General features: G+C 59.0%; 3 protein-coding genes across 3 annotated transcripts; 2 read left to right on the top strand and 1 right to left on the bottom strand.

The window, feature by feature from the left end:
• Window positions 1–2,512: 2,512 nt before the first annotated feature.
• Window positions 2,513–11,203, bottom strand: SPSK_02126 (pre-mRNA-processing factor 8; the record flags this gene model as incomplete). Its single annotated transcript, XM_016729003.1, has 1 exon — window positions 2,513–11,203. The coding sequence occupies one exon, from the start codon at window positions 11,201–11,203 to the stop codon at window positions 2,513–2,515; it is 8,691 nt and encodes a 2,896-aa protein (XP_016589400.1).
• Window positions 11,204–11,999: 796 nt separating this feature from the next.
• On the top strand, window positions 12,000–14,696 carry SPSK_02230 (translation initiation factor 3 subunit C; the record flags this gene model as incomplete). Its single annotated transcript, XM_016729103.1, has 2 exons — window positions 12,000–12,369; window positions 12,454–14,696. The coding sequence occupies 2 exons, from the start codon at window positions 12,000–12,002 to the stop codon at window positions 14,694–14,696; spliced, it is 2,613 nt and encodes an 870-aa protein (XP_016589401.1).
• Window positions 14,697–15,560: 864 nt separating this feature from the next.
• Window positions 15,561–18,298, top strand: SPSK_02224 (complex I intermediate-associated protein; the record flags this gene model as incomplete). Its single annotated transcript, XM_016729097.1, has 2 exons — window positions 15,561–18,061; window positions 18,130–18,298. The coding sequence occupies 2 exons, from the start codon at window positions 15,561–15,563 to the stop codon at window positions 18,296–18,298; spliced, it is 2,670 nt and encodes an 889-aa protein (XP_016589402.1).
• Between the last annotated feature and the right edge of the window lie 70 nt (window positions 18,299–18,368).

Raw genomic sequence — 18,368 nt, forward strand, 5'->3', positions numbered from 1 at the left:
TCTGTCTTTGTGTTGCTCGCGAGTCACCAATCGAAATGCAAAGGCAGGACCCCTGGCGGCGTTGCCACGGCCAGCCACAATGCAAGAGACGCAGCATCCAGAACACGCAGGCGCGATTGGTGGTTCAACTCCTGTGGTGTGCGTCGTGTCGGTCGTGGTTTCCGAACCCGACTCTGCGACTCCTGATCGGCCATCTTTGCGTTTGAGCAGCGTCTGACGCGTGGCTGGAAGGTGCTCACAGGTCGCACTTGCCGCGTGCAATCGCGCAACGGTGCAGGCACTTTGCACCTGCACAAAAGGAGCGTTTTGCTGCGCAGTCGGTCTCGGGCGTGCATCGTCGCTGTTCGTCGGTACTTCCGCACATCACTACTACAGACGTAATCAGGTTCTCGTATATATTGGAATGTATTTTGGAAGCCCTCACAATAATCGCCATAGGACCTGTCGCTATTGCAGAAATGCCTGGGCGTGCAGAAAACACGAAATGGGGTGCTGGAATCTACCCAAACCAAACAAGGGCAAAAGCTGGACGGGATATGCATCGTACGGAGTACAGACGAACGACGTCCAAGTGACGATGCTGGCGAACAAAGAAGATGCGCCTTGCATGTGCTTGAGGGCTTGACTGTTTGGATCAATACAAAGGGCAAGCAGCGGCTGCAAGCATGCTGCGGAGTCACATTCTCCTTTCGAATATAGTGGTAATTGCAGCCCTTGTGTCTTACGTCGTATGCCGTAGTTCAGTCTTTGGGCACGAACGCTTTCTCCGGGGAGCTGGAATCGGTTCACCTGAACCTGTACGGAGTATTCCGCATAGTTACTCCGCCAGTCCGTGTGCGTCTGCCAAGACACCCCTTGGCACACTCGGATGTCGAGTGCATGTTGAAATGTGTACTCGTTGGATTTAGGCCTGCTTTACTTTACGGCCATCTCTCGTCGCTGCTTGACGCCCACTCTCTACAATGAAAGATGCCGCTGGGCGCAAGTGTGCAAGTGCGCTGTCTCGTCCAAAAGCGCCAAGCGACATGCATGATCATGCAGAGCATCACTGCCCTTGCGAGTGACAGGTTGCCACAAAAGCCCCCATTTCAAAGTTCATTCCCCGTCACTCTTTCCCTCTCTACCTCTTTCTCTCTTTCTCTCCTTCCCTGTTTGTACCCACTCTCCGGTTTACATCGCTTGGAAAGATTAGACGGAAAGAACTTTGGACGTATCCGTATAACACGGCTTATGACAGCCCAGAGGGAAGACGGGGGTCACCTCAGGCAGGTGCTCCCGAAGATTCGGAAACTCCCACGCCTCCCACGCCCCCCTGGCCTTGCTTTTGAGGAAGTCAGCCTGGTCAGTCTTTCCTTGGTTTGTACGCGTCTTTACACCGAGTCGACTCCGTCGCTTTGCCCTGGGGAGGCATATCCTCCGAATGTGTCTGCAGCACAATGCAGGTACGCAGGAACGTCAGCTGCAGGGCCTGTCTATTTGCGGTAACAGGCGCGACGGGTCACATCGGTTTGTTTATTGTTCCATTTTCTTTATTTGGAGGTGCTGGACGTCGCATTCTCGTCCTTGGCTGGGCCGCATCCTGCTTTTGACATGTGCAATCTGCTCCTTCCCTCTTTTTCGAGTTGCTCCATTGTAGTTGTGCGACCTCCTTCCACTCCGTCTTTCTTGCCCAATACGGCGTCCTTCCTCGTGTCGCCCCTGCCCTTTTTGTCCTGCTCTGTCCAGCCCACCCCACCTTTTTTCATGGACAAGGCTGGCGCTAACCTGTTGTTGGCCGCGCCTTTTTGATTTGCTTGCAATGCATTAATGCATGAATCTGTGCAATTTACTTGATCATCACTGCGAGGCGCTGATTCCGCGTTGCTGTCTGGGGCTCTCCGCTCGCTCGCCAGAAACGAGCAATACAAGAGACTCTGATGGCGTCGGCAGGCCCGTTGCCGCCGGGCGCCGCTGCTTGTTCAGTTCTTACCAAGCTCGTGCTGTGATGGGAAGGTGCGACGAACAGGCCGCACCTGTCACAGGCCCCACGAACCGCAGGCGCCCTTGTCGTAGGGAAGGGACCTGGCGACTGGTGATGCTCACGCGCTCTTGCCTTGTCTGCCTCGAATCGGATTGGTCATCTGACAGGCCTACATCTTTTGACACACTCACATCCCACGCGCATTTTTGCTAAACCCTCGGGCCGGCGTCATGTTGAACAGCTAAAGATCAAAGACCATAAAAAGGAGAAAAAAAGACTATGAAAACGAAAACAGAGGCCATAGGATTCAAATCGAAACTGGAAACAAACTCGTGATGCAGCGTCGCCGTGCCATTTAGAAGTCCGAAAATGAAGATCAAACATGCAAAATAAATGTACTAAAAAGTTTTTTTTTTTTTTTTTTTTTTTTTGTCCACGACCCTTACCACCGACGGGCACCTTTTTGGGCTGGTCTCGTGCCCTTTTGTGCCCGTATGCATTTTCGTCCACTCTCCTCTCCTCGTCGTGCCGCAAGGACTGAGACCTGCCCGCTTAGGCAAAGCTGTCGTCGCGGTCCACCCAAATGTCTTCCAGCTCGGCAAAGTTTTGGAAGTGCAGTGGCCGGTGCTGGTCGCTGTAGAACGGCTGCGGCGTGTCGAGCTTGACGTGCACGCTCTTCTTGGCCAGGCCGGCAAAGTCCGACCCCATGAAGCTGTAGTTCCACCGGCCGTTCTCGGGGACCAGGAAGAAGCCCTTGTACTTGGGGCTCAGCAGCAGCTTGCGCTTCTCGCCCATGCTCGTCGTGAAGCCCTGCGGCTGGTCGCTCTGCGTGTCCTTGTTCTGCACGCCCCACGAGAAGCCCTGCGGCGACAGGCCCCACGCCGACAGCGAGACGCTGCCCGGCGTGAAGGACACCGACACGGAGATGTTGCTGTCGCGGTTGACGGACCACGACTCGTGCTCGTCCTGCAGGCGCGCCATCTCCGTCACGTCCGCCGCCGACATGTACGGCAGCTCGTTGCCCGACACCGTATGGATGATGCCCAGCGGCTCGAGGTTCCGGAGGTACTCGTGCTGCGGCAGCTGCTGCGGCAGCTGGACGCCCCGCAGACCGCCAATCTGCGGCACCAGCACAATGCACCGGATCTCCTTCACCTGGTCCGTCTCGGGCGGCGAGGAGCCGTACAGGTAGCCGGCCACCTGGACACGCAGGTCCGCAATCGTGATGAACTTTTTGAGAATGTTGTTGGGCATCACAAACGTCAGCGCGCCGCTGTCGCTGTCGGCCGGCGACACGTAGATGTTGTTGGCGCGCGTGCGCAGGTTCGACGTCGCAATGGCGCGCGTGCGCCACTCCGTCTTGGACGCAAACGTCTGCGTCTCAAACTGCGACGTCGTCGTCACAATCATCTCCTCGCCGTGGATGTTGTGCGTCTTGGTCGTGGTCGCCATCAGCTGCTGCTGTTCTTGCTGCTGCTTCTCGATTTCGGCCGCCTGCTGGCGCTGCATCGACGGCGCCGAAATTTCCATGCCGAGAATGATGTCGCGCACTTCGCTGGTCGTCAGGCTCGACACGTTGACGTTGTTCTTCTTGCCGTAGTCGTTGAGAATCAGGTCGCGCAGCTGCGTTTCCACCTTGATCCATTCCTCGTCCGTCAGCGACGGCCAGATGTGATGGTCCTGCGTGATGATGGTCTTGTCCGGCCGCAGAATCAGCTTCGTCTTGTCCTGGTTCACGTGCAGACCACGCAGGATCAGGACGAGACGCGAAAAGGCCGTGTACGAGGAGATGCCGCTCTTCAGCCACTCGTCGTAGAGGTTGAAAAGCACCATCTGCGGCTCGGTCGCGCGCAGAATCATGTCACCCAGCTTCTCCACCTTCATCGCGGCCTGGAAGGGCAGCTGCAGTTCGGACGCGCGGATCGAGATGTTGGGGAAGTCGAGCAGGTTCACCTCGAGCGGGTCCAGCAGACCCTTGCGCGTGACAATCAGCTGCTTCGGCTGCTCTTCCACCGGCAGCGAGCGGATCAGCGCCGCGACTTCCTCGGCCGTCTTCCACTTGGCCAGCTGACCCAGACGCTTCTGGCCGGCCCAAACGCTCGTGTGGATGATCTTGAGGAAGAGCTGGCCGGTGCGCGGGTTGAAGATGAAGATGGCGCCGTTGATGGGCTTGGTCGTCAGGTTGCCTTCAAATGTCTTGTGGATGGTCACGCGGTAGACGTTGGTGTCGTCGATGAACAGCTGTGTCTGGTTGCTGAAGAGCTCCGAGTAGTTTTGCGAGTTCAAAAACTCTTGGTTGCTCTCCGACGCGTACAGCTGCAGGCCCTTGCGGATGCGCTCGCGCAGGACGTACAGTGCCGGGTTGGCCTTGATGATCTTGGCCATGGCCTGCTGTACAAGAATCTTCAGACCGGGGAAGTACTGCCCGTACGCCGAGTACAGGTTGTACGCCATGTCGATGCCAATCATCAAACCCGTCGGCGACGGATACAGACTCATGCTGTCCGTGGTATAGTCGAGGTACTTGGCACGGACGTAGCGCTCAATGTCGTGCGAGTCGTAGTCGCCATACCGCAGCTGGACGTCGATCCAGAACTTGTCCGTCGTCGTGGCCTCGAGCGTGTCCTTGGAGTCAAACAGGAGCGACGGACGCGTCACGTTCCACCGCTGGCTCGGGAACAGCTGGATATCGGCGCATGAACTGTTCATCTTGTACGACTTGCGCGGGTGGATCGTCTCCTTCTGCACAGACTCGATGCCCAGGGAATCAAGCTCCTGGTCAAACACTTGGCACAGATCCATCACAACAGACTCGTGGATCTTTTGCCACAGATGCGCCCGGAAGATTTGGATCAGCGAGATCTTGAGCGTCGGCAGCTTGCCGTGAAGGAAAATGCCCGTCAAATCCAGCTGCACCTGGAAACCAACGTACACCGACGCTCGGTTCATCGTCGGCGACCACCATAGAACAAACCGACGGTTCGGAATCTGCGACAGACCACTCCGCTGGGCCGATGTGAGCTTTTTGAACTTGAGTGAATTTTCAAAGCCAGAATTGTGGACAACCACGTGATCATGTCGAAGGTACAGCTGATCTTGATCAACGCGGAAGCCAGCCCATTCGGTCTCATGCTCCTCGAGCTCGATGTCTGTAATCATGTACCTGCCAGTGGCAGGTGCAAACCGCCTCATGGCGATCTTGCGGGCCAAGAGCGTCGGGATCTCGTGAATGTCCCCGGTGATGACGGCGCGCAGGGCAGTGTCTGCCGTCTTGGCGCGTTCGCTGGGCGGTGGAACAACCTCCGACGTGGTGACCTTGAAGCCAAGCGAGCGCGTCAGCGTCACGGCGTCCCAGAAGAGGCGCGAGTGTCGCCGTTTGGACTGTGCGTAGACAAAGGCACCGACACCGGCCGCGTCATTCGCGACGTACGTCCCGTCGGAATCGATCAAACCGGCCAAAACGGCCAGGCGGACCTCGCGGGAGTTCTTGAGGTAGCACTCCGGGATGCGCTTGGTGTCGGGGCTAACACCGCGGGAGAGGACGCCCAGAGGCCGGAGGGCATTCAGGAGGGTGCTGACCTTGCGGCCACTCGCAGCACCCGCAGATGCGATCTGCAGGGCCAGCAGCTCCTCCTCGTCTTCATTCAGGTCACCATAGGCTCGGCGGCCAGACCGCAAGCGAATTTGCCGGGTGTGTTCGTCGGCGCGGAGCGCTCCTCTATCGTCCTCGTCGTCCTTGATCTCTTGAAGCGCGGACAGGAGGTCATCGGCGGGAAGGTCCCCCTCCCCGACCGGGATCATGTCCAGGACGTCGTCGACCTGCGCGTGCTCCAGTGCTTCTGTGGTGATGTCGACGACTCTGGGGGCCGGGAAACAATCAAAGTCAAATGCTGACAAGACAATCTCCTTAGGACCATCTGCTTCTACCGGTGTCCCGGCGCGGGTGGTTTGCTGCGAAAATGGTACTGGGTCGCTCGGAGACAACCTGCGGTCGGCACGCAAGGGCGTGGGGACTACGATGGGCGCCTGCCACGCGTGCTTGGGGCCGCCATCGGACATGGTGCGGTCTCCGACATGGTGATCAAAATGCAGGTCCAGCTCGGCGGCGTACGCCGCCAGGAAATCGCGGATTTCCTGCTCAGGGTCGATGGCGATGGCAGCATCCACGCGGTGGCCGTCACCAAGCCACAAGCCCAAGAAGTAAGGGTCGACTGGCACGTCCTGCTCGGCATACTCGAATGGAGGGGCTCTGTAGAGCTGGTATCGCGAGCGCGAGGAGGGGTCCATAGCCGCAAAATCGGCCGCCGTCATCTCGACGGTCGTCCAGTGGCCGTCAGGACTGCTCTCCGGGACGGACCGGTCGCCGATCACGTCTTCCATTCTGTTGTCCCCACGGTCGTGGCAACAAGGTTCGTGCAGAGTCAGGATATGGTTGGGCGTGACCACCAGATCCTCGCACCGACCAGTCTTGATGCGGTACAGGCGTTCCTTGCCGGACACAATGTTAAAAGCCTTGCGGGGGCCGCCGTCGGGGCCCAGGAGCAGGTCGCCTTCTTGGACATCCTCGACGTTGACCAGCGATCCATCGTAGCGGCAGAGACGAGTACCCTTGGCGAGACAGGCCTTTTCCCAGAAGAGACCCTCCCAGGATGCGTAGCCAGTCGCGCGGAACAGACTGTGCTCGAGAATCGTTTCGACACCACCCAGGGCTTGGATCACATCGGTACGGTAGCTCTGGAGAGACCACAACCTGCCGTCGTGCCGCTGGCTGGTCCACCAGAAGGGGTTGCTCCGCATAAGCTGGTAAATCTTGAAATCGGCGCGAGCGCGGAAACCCTTGTCGAAGCTCAGCGTGCTGCGGTCCTTCTGGAAGAGGGTGTTGATCCGCGGCAGACCGCGGTCCCAGCTGTCCTCGAGATCCTCCAGGGTCAGACGTCTGTTCTGCTGGTTCGCCTCGAGCCGCTTCTGCGAGTACTCGGTCCAGACACGCTGCGAGTCGACAAACTCGGCCTCCCACGGAATGATGTACCGGAAGATGTTGGGGATCAGCGTTTCTTCGTCGTGCGTCATACCGGCGCGGTAATGGGTGACACCGACGTCCGTCTGCTTGGACCACCGCTTGTCGCTTGTCGGGATCAAAATGTGTGAGCCCGAAATCATACCAAGACCGCCCAGTTCCTTGGGCGTGTAGAACACAGCGGGCGGGAAACGCGACGGCATTTTGGAGTTGAGGCCAATCTTGACACGGGTCTGAATCTTTGTCTCGCACTTGACAATGGCGTCGAGGAGGCTCACGGTCGACACAGCGGCCTCGCGGTAGTAGGTGAAGAGCGCAATCAGCGCCGTGTTCCACTTGTTGGCAATCTTGGTGAACGTTGTCGAGCCGGACGACATGAGGATCTGGCGGATGCGGTTGTTGAACTTGGCCACATCCTCCTCCGTCACCTGCAAAAAGGCATGGGCGGTCCGCTCCTTTGTCGTGTTGTCCACAAGCGACCAGACGCTGTCCTTGACCGGGAACTCGTCGTTCTGGTTGCGTATCTTGGGCAGCACGCGCACCTCAAACCCGGCCATGGAGAACAGCAGGTTCGGGTTGTCGCGGCTGTACACGCTGGCAAACGTGTCCTCCCACTCGATCGTGGTCACCGACCGGGGCAGACGGTTCTTGAGATCCCAGAACACGGCGCGGCCCAGATTGACGTCGTGGCGCATCAGGCGCATGCGCGAATCACGAGGCCAGCACCGCTTCGTCTTGTAGCCAATGACGTTTTCAAAGTTGGGATCGGGCTGCTCGGTGAGGAAGCGCTGGATGAGGTCGCGGGACTCGTCGGCCGAAAACCGCAGGAACACCCAAATCTTGTCAATGTAGCGCGTGTACAGGCGGATGGGGTGCTTGGTCTCCGTCTCCCGGTCCTGGAACTGCAAAAAGTCGTTGGGCGCATGGGGCGGGCCTGCAATCTCACTGGCACGCTGCGGTCCGAGGAGAAGCAGATCAAGAATGAGGCCATAGTACTGGAAGACAAAGGCCGCAAACTGCAGGCCGCGGATCATGCCGTAGCTGTTGACGTGGCTCATGTCCTTGTAGGCAAGGGTCACGTTGTTCTTGGCCGTGATGTAGTCCGCCAAATTGTGGTCCATGATCAGACGCAGCAGCGAATTGAGAAGCGTGAGCTCAATCTTTTCGTAGACCTTGGACAGCTGCGTCTCAATCAGGACGTCGCACTCACCGTCTGCCGTCTCCCACACATTCTGCAGGTTGTTGATGCCCTGCGTCCACTTGTACACCAGCAGCGGCGGCACCTCAGAGTCGGACGGCTTGATCCAGGCAGGGAACAGGTGGCGCTGGTCCGCCTGGTACCAGAGATACTGGTCAAGATAGGCGTCGCTGATCTTCTCGATGGGCTCAATGTCGTAGACCGGGTTGATTGTGCTGTAGTTGTCGTTCATGTCGATGCCCACCTCCTTGAACGCACGCTGCGTCAACAGGAAGCGCTTGATCCGTTCCAGCGTCGTGCCGGGGTTGTCGTACGCTTGCTCAATGAGGGCCAGTTCTTCGCGTTGGCTCTGGTTCAGGCGGCCCTTGGTCGAGTACGACTCCCGCAGGCGCTCGAGGGCCAGGATCAGGATTTTGGTGTCGTGCTTGTACGACACGCTGGGGAAGGGGATGGGCGAGAATTTTCTCGACTCCAGCCAGTGCACCGTCGTGGTGTAGATGGCCACCGCCTCTTCCGACGACACGTACGGGCCGTCCTTCATGTGGTTGTGCTGGCGCTCCTGCTCGGCCTTGAGCCAGAGCCGCGTGAGGCGGCCAACGTTCTTCTTGGCGACAGTCTTGTCGACGGTGGCACCGCGGCGGATGCGCTCACGGTTGTAATGTGCCACCGAGATCCACCAGTCGGCCTTGGCCTTGACATAGCGCAGAATGACGTTCTCAATGGGCGCCGGCAGACCGGGCACCTTCCAGGGAATGTTGCTCTTCCAGCACCGCCAGGCCTCCGAGAGATGCTGCAGGACGGTGTTCACCTTGCTCTGCCGGATGCCCTCGGGCATCATGTCCATCAAATCCGCCATGACGGACGCACGCAGCTCGAGGTCAAAGTGCGATTCGACACGCTGCTTTGTTACCGTCTTCGCAACACCCTTGCTGTGACGGCCCTCAAACTGGCGCGAGAGCAGGTTGCCCAGCCAGCGTTCCAGCAGCGGGATGATGCCGCGCATGAAGAAAAGCCAGACACGCCAAGCCGGTGCCCACACACCGCAGCCAGGGCCCTTGCCGATGCCGCCGGCGTTGAACTTGTAGTAGATCAGGTGCTTGAGATCTTTGCAGGACCGGATCTGGTGCATCAACTTGTACTTGTACCGGTACATGCCCGTCAGCTGGCCGACGTGGTTGAATGCGTACAGAATGCCATCCGCCAACTGGAAGGCGTCGATGTTGCCAAGGCGGTACTGAACCTGGGCGTCGACAATGAGCTTGGTCAGGCGCAGGATTTCGCGCATCAGGTGGAATGCGTTACCAAATCGGGACTTCTTGCGCTCCTTGGTGGTGAGCGTCTTGACGGGCTTCAGGTTGAAGTTGTAGTCCAGGTGCAGGTACGTCAGGTTCTTGCGGTGGATGAGCAGGTTCAGCATGTTGAAGCCCTGCCGACACACCTGCAGACCGGCCTCGACCCAGTCGATCGTCGTCTGCTGGAAGAACTTTGTCTGCTTCAGTGTCCGCAGCAGGTCCTGCCGCTGGAGCGTCTTGGGTTTCTTCTTGTGCAGCTCGTTGAGAACGTAGGTCTTGAGCAGCTTCTGGTACGAAACGCCCACCTTCATGGGCATATGGCGGGCCGGATGCTCCAGGTACATCCACTTGACCAGCGGGACGTCCTGTGCGCGCACCATCTTGCCAGAGCGGCGGTTGAAGGGGTACGGCGCCCACCACAGATCGATAGCATCAAAGGTGTCGTCCGTGGTCAGGTCCTCGTCGGCCATGAACGGCTCCAGGTCGGCCGGCAGGTCGAAGAGGCTTTCCTCTGGCTCCTCGTTGCTGCCGTAGCCAAAGATCTCGTCCTCGTGGCTCGTGGTCGTAAACTTGGTGTCGGAGCGCGACGAGACGGGGTTGATGTTGGACACGACGTGGAAGGTAGGCAGGTCCGAGTTCTTCGTCAGCGTGTACACGGTCTGCGGGTATGAGTACCACGTGTTCCGCACGCTTCGCGGGAACGAGTTGTACAAATGGGGGTAGGCGACCCGCGACTCGGTCCGGATCGCGCTGCGGAAAATGATGCGGTCAATGGCATTGAACTCGCCAAAGTCTTCGTCGTTCGGGTCGATGTCCTTGTACAGCGGCTCGAAACGGGCGCTGCCAGGAAGAGCGACGTTCAGAGCCTTGGAGGTGAAGAAGCTCTGCGGCTCGAACAGGTAAAAGTAGTTGGAGTCCTGCCGCTCGCTGAGCAGGGGACGGCTAAGACGGTACAGAGCGGCCATCTGTTGCAGGTTGAGGTTCCATGACTTGTAGCTGGGGCCGTTGACATGCGACGTGTCCACCAAGGGCCGGCTGTCGTAGAACCACTCGTAGACCGCCTCGTCCTCCTCCTCGTGCAGCTCCAGCTGGATCGGCTCGAGCGGCTCGACATCCTCAATGTTTTCCGACCAGGACAGGGGCGGCTCCTCATCGTCAAAGGGCGGGAATCGCATGCGCTTGAACAGCCGTCGGTTGCGCTTCTCGTGCCGCATGGCCGCCCACATGGCCGCCCACTGCGCGTGGAAAACGGGCTCAATGACTCGCGGGATCTCGTTGACCAGAGTCAGGCAGCCGTTGACATGGTACAGAACCTTGACTTCGCGCGCCGACTCCCAGGGCATGGGCATGTTCTCGAGCAGCTTGAGAACGGCATGCGGCATGAACTTGAGCGCGCCGAGATAGCTGCGCTTGTCGCTCGTGTACTTCTTCTGCGAGACATCGCCAATGTCCTTGACAATCTTGCGCAGATGCTCCGGTGGCATGTCGGCCTTTTGTGTCTCAACAAAGCCACCCCTCCGTTTCTCGCCGAAACGGTTGCGTCGTGTGCGGAGCCATTCGTTCTTCTTCTGCTCGAGCTTCGCTAGCTCGAGTTCGCTGAGTGGCTTATAGCCCGAGGACGGGGGAGGCGGCGGAGGAGGAACCGCAGGAGGTGCAGGGAGCATGGAAGAGTCAGGAGGCGGCGGCGGCGGCGGTGGAGGGGCCCATCCCGGCGGCGGGGGAGGAAGAGACGACATCGCGACTGAGACGGAAGGAACGATCGTGCGTGGGAGCCTGCTCCAGAAAAAGGAGGCGCGCGTGGTATGATGACACAGTTATGCGATGCAGCACAGGTGATCGATGTCGGGTGGCGATGTGATATGAATGTCACGAGAATGAAAACGGAAATGTTGTAGGCAGCACCTGAGCTGCAATGGCTAGCGAGCGTTGCGCCTCGCGTCCGCCGTGTCGAGCTTCTGTTTGGCGGTGCAGTCCGGATTATGCTTCGGAAGAATGCCTATAGAAATGTCTGATCACCCTGGATGATGCAGGATGCTTATGCGTTTGGTGCGAGGTCGTTGAGAGCTCGGCGGTGATGTATTGAGGCACTGTTTGCCCTTGCAAACACTGAGAAAGTCGCGACACGGTATGATGCAGGGCCTCCTCCGAGCGGCAAGATTTTTTTGCCTGGCAGGTTGCCTGTTTGGGGGAGGCGGCATTGATATTAGATAATTTCACGTGCCATGGTTCGTCGTCTGGTTAAGTTCATACTGGATACGCGCAAACTTCCTAGATTCTGCCAGCTGGCACGTGCTATGCCGGTCCGCCCTCCTCTAGCCCCAGCAAACCCCACTAAATTCAGTAAATTTTTCTGTCTGGTCAGTATTTTTTTCCGTTTTCGTTTCCCCTCCATTTGCCCATTGCCCACATTGTGCGGCTAGCCAGCAAAACAATACTCGCCCGGAGCCCTTTTTCACACCTCTGGCAGACAGACCCTGGGACTCTGCAACCATCGGCCACCCACGGCATCAGAAGCGACATACGACCATCAATATGTCTGCCACGCGCTTTTTCCGCTCCGGAAACGACAGCTCCAGCGAGAGCAGCTCCGACGAGGAGGAACTCTACTCCGATGAGGAGGAGGAGCTCGACGAGCTCGACGACGATGACGAGGACGAGGACGACGATGATGACGATGACGACGACGACGACGATGATGACTCGGATACCGACTCGGACGGCGACAGGCCGCGGGGAGCGAACGCGTTCTTGCTCGACGCAGATTCAGGCGCCAGCTCCGACGAGGAGGAGCCCTCTGCCAAGGTGAAGAGCGCGAAAGACAAGCGGTTCGACGAGCTCGATGCCACAATCACGGCGATTGAGAACGGCGAGAAGATCAACGACTGGGGCTCGATCTCAACTGGTTCGTCTTGTCCCCCGCCGTTTTGGCCATAGACCGACCGCCTTGACGCGGTTTGACTCATCACTAACGCGTGTGCACTTGCAGAGTTCGATAAGCTGAATCGCCAGGCCGAGAAGCTGCGCCAGGGTTCCAAGGCCCCCAAGCTCTACATCAAGGCCGTTGCCGACCTCGAGGACTTTTTGAACGAGTCGATCTCCATGCAGAAGGTCTCCCTGAAGAAGATGAACGCGACCAGCGCACGTGGCCTGAACGCCGTCAAGCAGCGCATACGCAAGGTCGTCAAGGAGTACCAGAGCCAGATCGACGAGTACCGTGCCGACAAGGATGAGTTCATGGAGTCTGACGAGGAGGAGGCCCCGGCGCCAAGAAGGGCGCCCGCTGCCGTTACGTTTGCCCCCACCGAAGAGGAGGGTGACGACCAGGGCTTCTCGACGGTTATTGGCAAGGGTGGCCGTGTTGTTCAGTTCACGCCCGATGGCATCTTCAAGCAGCTGCGGACAATCATGGAGTCCCGCGGTAAGAAGAACACCGACCGGCCAGAGCAGATCAAGATTATGGAGAAGCTCAACGAGATTGCCGTGACGCCGTACCAGCAGATCCGCGTCCTGCTGACGCTCGTCTCGGCACGCTTCGACCTGGGCTCGGGCGCTGCCACCTTCATGCCACTCGAACACTGGAAGGCCGCCGAGAAGGAGCTGGGCCAGCTCTTCAAGATCCTCGAGAAGAACAAGGAGTACATTGTCATCGAGAACGCCGAGGAGTGGGACGACGACGACAAGCCGCCCACCCTGGAGGCCGGCCAGAAGTACATCAAGATCCCAGGCAGCATCGTCTCGTACGTTGAGCGTCTGGACGACGAGTTGGTCCGCTCTCTCCAGAACATTGACCCCCACACGTCCGAGTACATCGACCGCCTCCAGGACGAGGGTGCCCTGTACAACACCATTGTCCTGGGCCAACTTTACTACGAGACGCTCCGCAAGGACTCGTCCCTGGAGATCCCCCAAGAGAGCCTGAACCGCATTGTCATGCGGAGACTCGAGCACATCTACTTCAAGCCGGCGCAGGTGGTCAAGATCCTGGATGAGAACAGCTGGAAGGAGGCCACCAGCGGCATCGACTCGACGATTACGCCGCGCGCCGAGTCGAGCGAGCCTTCCGGTCTGCTGAACCTGCTGTGCGGCTACCTGTTTGCCAACAGCGAGGGGATCATCCGCGCCCGTGCCATGCTGTGCCAGATCTACTTCCTGGCGCTGCACGACGACTACTACCGCGCGCGTGACATGATGCTCATGTCGCATCTGCAGGAGACGATCAACAGCTTCGATGTGCAGTCGCAGATCCTGTACAACCGGACGCTGGTGCAGGTCGGCCTCTGCGCATTCCGCAAGGGTCTTGTGTACGATGCGCAGAACACGCTGCAGGAGATCTGCGGCAGTGGCCGGCAGAAGGAGCTCCTGGCGCAGGGCGTCATGATCCAGCGCTACAGCCAGGTCTCGCCCGAGCAGGAGCGCATTGAGAAGCAGCGCCAGCTGCCGTTCCACATGCACATCAACCTCGAGCTGCTCGAGTGCGTGTACCTGACGTGCAGCATGCTGCTGGAGATCCCGCTGCTGGCGCAGACCGGCTCGTCGCCGGACATCAAGAAGCGGGTGATTAGCAAGACGTACCGCCGCATGCTCGAGTACCACGAGCGCCAGATCTTCACGGGCCCGCCGGAGAACACACGCGACCACGTGATGCAGGCCTCGAAGACGCTGGCGGCGGGCGAGTGGAAGAAGGCGATTGAGTTCATCCACAGCATCAAGATCTGGGAGCTGATGCCGCAGGCCGACAGCATCAAGGCCATGCTGGCCAAGCAGATCCAGGAGGAGGGTGTGCGCACGTTCCTGTTCACGTACGCGCCCTTCTACGACACGCTGGCCCTGGAGACGCTCAGCAACATGTTTGAGCTGGAGACGCACAAGATCTCGGCCATCATCAGCAAGATGATCAGCCACGAGGAGCTGGCGGCGGCCTTGGACCAGGTCAACCAGACGGTCATCTTCCGCAAGGGCGTCGAGCTGTCGCGCCTGCAGAGCCTGGCTCTGACGCTGTCCGACAAGGCCAGCGCGCTGACGGAGTCAAACGAGCGGACACTGGAGCAGCGGACACAGGGCTCGGCCAACGCCTTCGACAGACAAGGCGGCCGCGGCCGGGGCGGTGGCCGTGGTGGTGGTGGCGCACGAGGCGGCCGCGGAGGCGCTCGTGCCGGCGGCAACACGCAACGGCAGGCGGGCGGCACGCAGTTCACAGGCGGCGCACTGGGTGCTGCCGTCCGGGCTTGATTTCTGATTTCCTTAGGATGTTTGTTCAATAGTTTTAGTTTTTCTCTTCCGTGCCATTCTGCCTCACTCATGTTGGGGGATCCAGATCATCAAAAAGGTTGCATTGACACGACGTGGTCATCTACTCCGGTATTTGCTTTTTGACGTTTTCGACGACCGTGTAGACACAGCGCCGGTGGTATCTAAGCAAGGAAGCGGCGACTTGGGTAGGTTCTTGCCGTGGTTGTCTGTTCCAAGCAGATGCTATCACGTGCTCTTGTGGTTTGAAAACGGTTCTGTCAAGGCGCTGCATCGCGTTGGGATGCGCAGAAAACAAAATGGCGATGTTTGAAAAGCAGTGTCTTTAGTGCCAAAATACTATTGTGTATGATACATTTGCAGTGTTTTCATTGCAAGTAAGTAAGCTGCCAGCGGATTTTACGGTGTAGATACTGGGGCCCATTTTAGAGTGAGTGCACAAAAATGCGGGCAATTGGGGCCATTGTAACTGGCTGGGCGCCAGGGCAGGTGCAACTGGCTGGCGGAGTTTGGCGCGCCAGAAAAATCCGGCCAAAAAAGAGGTCCCCATTTTGGAACAACATCTCGTAGATCCACCACCAACGGCCAACGACCCGGCGCACTCTGTCACCGAGGCACTCCCACCCCTTCTTGACGGCTCTGTCTAGGACCACCGTGACCAATTGATGCCAGCAGCCATGCAGAGGTAAGTTCTGCCTCCAGAACGGTGCCCTGTCTGACTCCCACCACACTCGTGCGCTGTGGTTAACTCTTCCTCCCCCGCAGCCCGCCCTCATAGCTTTCTTTCTTTTGTACTCCCGCAACGCAGCTTGTGTCGGTGTCCCATATAGCCTCGCGGTAGCAGCCATGCGGTCGCATTTGGCGGCACGCAATGCGTACAGGCGCTGCCTCGTGCATGGCCGCGCCGATGCCCGCCCTGCCGTCCCCTCTGTGACGTCAACCTCGACCTGCTCCCTCTCGACCTCACGAAGCACACCCCCTACCACGAATCCTGTTGCGTCCCCTAGCTGCGCACGGCCTGCCCCCCGTCCACAACGATATACGAGACGCTTCACAACGGTAGAAGCGGGATCCAAAGCTGCAGCCAGATCCTTCTCAACAACCTCTCGGCGAACCTTCCTAGGCGTTCTCCGCTCGCAAGCCCCCCGCGAGATCAAAGAGCAGCACGTTGAGCCAGGCTACGATGTGCTCCTGCAATTCCGCGCGAGTGTTGCTGAAGACACCCGCCGGCCGCCGCACGACGACCTAGTCCAGGCCTTCCGCGACTTTTTTGCCTACAAGTACCAGTATGGCAAGCGGGTGAACGCCACCCAAGCACAGTGGTTCCGGCGGCTCTACCAATACCTGCGACACGAGGGTCAGGACCTTGAACAGCAACAGGAGCAGCTCTACGAAAGCGATGGCTGCGCCCACGACCTCGATCTCCAAGATCTGCGGAACGCCCGCGAAGCTCTCGCAAAACCGCCGAGCAGTGCCGCAAACACCGCCGCAGCGCACGACCACCTTGAGATGTGCCGCGAGATCTACACGGAACTGCGGAAACGTGGGGCCTACACGCCGCTCGACTTCAAGCGTCACATATTTATTTTGTGCCAGTACGGTGCCTCTGTGGAGGCAGCAGAGCTCCTGACCAAGTACTGGCTGTCGCCACAGCCATTGTCCCCTCTCACAGCAAGGTCCGTCGATCAACCGGCGGCTGAGCAAGCACGTCAAGCCGAGAATGGCAAGCGCTCACGGCGAGACAAGGAGCTGTGGGTGCTGGTGCTGCAAGGCCTGGCAAACGAGGGTCGTGAAGATGCGCTGCTGGCCGAGGCCAAGGCCGCCGAGGAGGCCGGCCTCGAGTATATGCCGCTCTTCCACGAGATCATGACCACCTTTTACGCACGGCAAAATAACTACGCCAAGACACGGGAGTGGTTCGAGAAGCCCATTGCTGCCCGGCGACACGCGACGGCACAGACATACGCCGAACTGCTTGCCTTTTCGCAGCGCAGCGACGGCAACAGCCTCGCCGAGAAGCAGATGTGGGTCCAGGCAACATTCCAAGACCTGTGTGACGCCAATCCGGCCAAGGACGTCTGGGACGTCATCTTTCAGTGGGCCGTGGTCTCGCTCGACAAGGGCGTCGACGAGATCCGCCACATGATTGCCACCATGGAGAAGCACAACGCCAACCGGCCCAACATGTCGCCCGACGCGGCCACAGTCAACGGTCTGATTCGGGTGGCCGCAGCCAAGGGAGATGTGCTGCTGGCCGAACGGTTTGTGCAGCTCGGCGCGGCGCCTGAGAGTGCCAATGGCCTCGACATTGCACCCGACGCGCAGACGTTCATCCTGCAGCTCGACTACCGCGTCAACGCCAACGACCTCAGCGGCGCCTATGCATCGTTTATGCATCTCCAGAGCATTGATTGCCCCGACGAGGAGGACGCGCCCGTCATCAACAAGTACATTCGCGCACTGTGCTCCTCGGCATCCGCGTCTGCGGCCACCACCGGCAACATCAAGAACGTCAAGAACACGCAGCGCATCCGTGACGTTTTGGACATTGCCGAACACCGCCAAGTCGCACTCGAGCCCGCCACCGTGGTGTCTCTGTGCATGACATTCTTTGGTTGCGACCAGCAGTTCGAGGTCATTGACGTTCTCTCCATGCACGCCATGCAGTACTCGGTGGAGGAACGCGCCATTGTGCGCGATGCCTTTGTCGAGTACATTGTCGACCGCAAGCAAAGCAGCACCGCCCGTGCCTGGGACGCCTACTCTCTGCTGCGGCAATACTTTGCCGAGACGCCGCCGGCCAGCCGTGTGCGCGTCATGGACGGCTTCTTCCGCCGCCACCGCCCAGACATGGCCTGCTACGTGTTTGGCCACATGCGCGGTGCCGACGACCCGGCAGTGCGGCCCACGGCCGACCTGTACGTGCGTTGTCTCGAGGGTCTCGGCCGCTGGCCCGACGAGACGGGCCTGAAGATGGTACACAACATGCTCAAAATGGACACGCGCGTGCAGATGGACACGCGACTGTACAATGCTCTGATGCTGGCGTACGCAGCCAGCGGTGACCGGTCGCGGGCGCTGGACTTTTGGCACGAGATTGACGGCTCCGTGGAAGGCCCCTCGTATGCCACACTGGCGATTCTCTTCTATGTCTGTGAGGGCCTCCCGTTTGGCGACGCGACTGCACGGTCCGTGTGGGCCAAGATGCAGCGCATGGAGGTGGACGTGCCACCAGATGTTTTTGATGCGTACAGCAGCTCCATTGCTGGCCAAGGCCACATTGACGAAGTCCAAAAGCTGATTTCAGGCATGGAGAAGAGCGTCGGATACGGGCCGACACTAACGACGTGAGTTACCAACCCTCCCTGTTGCGATGCTACGAGTAAATTGTATGAACTTTGTCTAACAACCACAGGCTCGGCCTTGCTTGCAACGCTCTCCCTGGCCAGGATCTGCAGGCGTCGTTCGCCGACTGGGCGGCAGCCGAATACCCGGACATTTGGGAGCAGGTGAAGAAGCGCGGCTGTACGGCGAACATCGATGGCCTCCGTCGGTACAAAATTACGCGAGAGCTGAAGGCATGAACCGAAACTATAGGGAAAGAGACAACTGTACATAGCAAAAATATAACAGGGGAGCATGCTAAGAATATTT

The sequence above is a fragment of the Sporothrix schenckii genome (assembly GCF_000961545.1).
Source record: "Sporothrix schenckii 1099-18 chromosome Unknown Cont43, whole genome shotgun sequence".
In the NCBI taxonomy this organism is placed as follows: Eukaryota; Fungi; Ascomycota; class Sordariomycetes; order Ophiostomatales; family Ophiostomataceae; genus Sporothrix; species Sporothrix schenckii.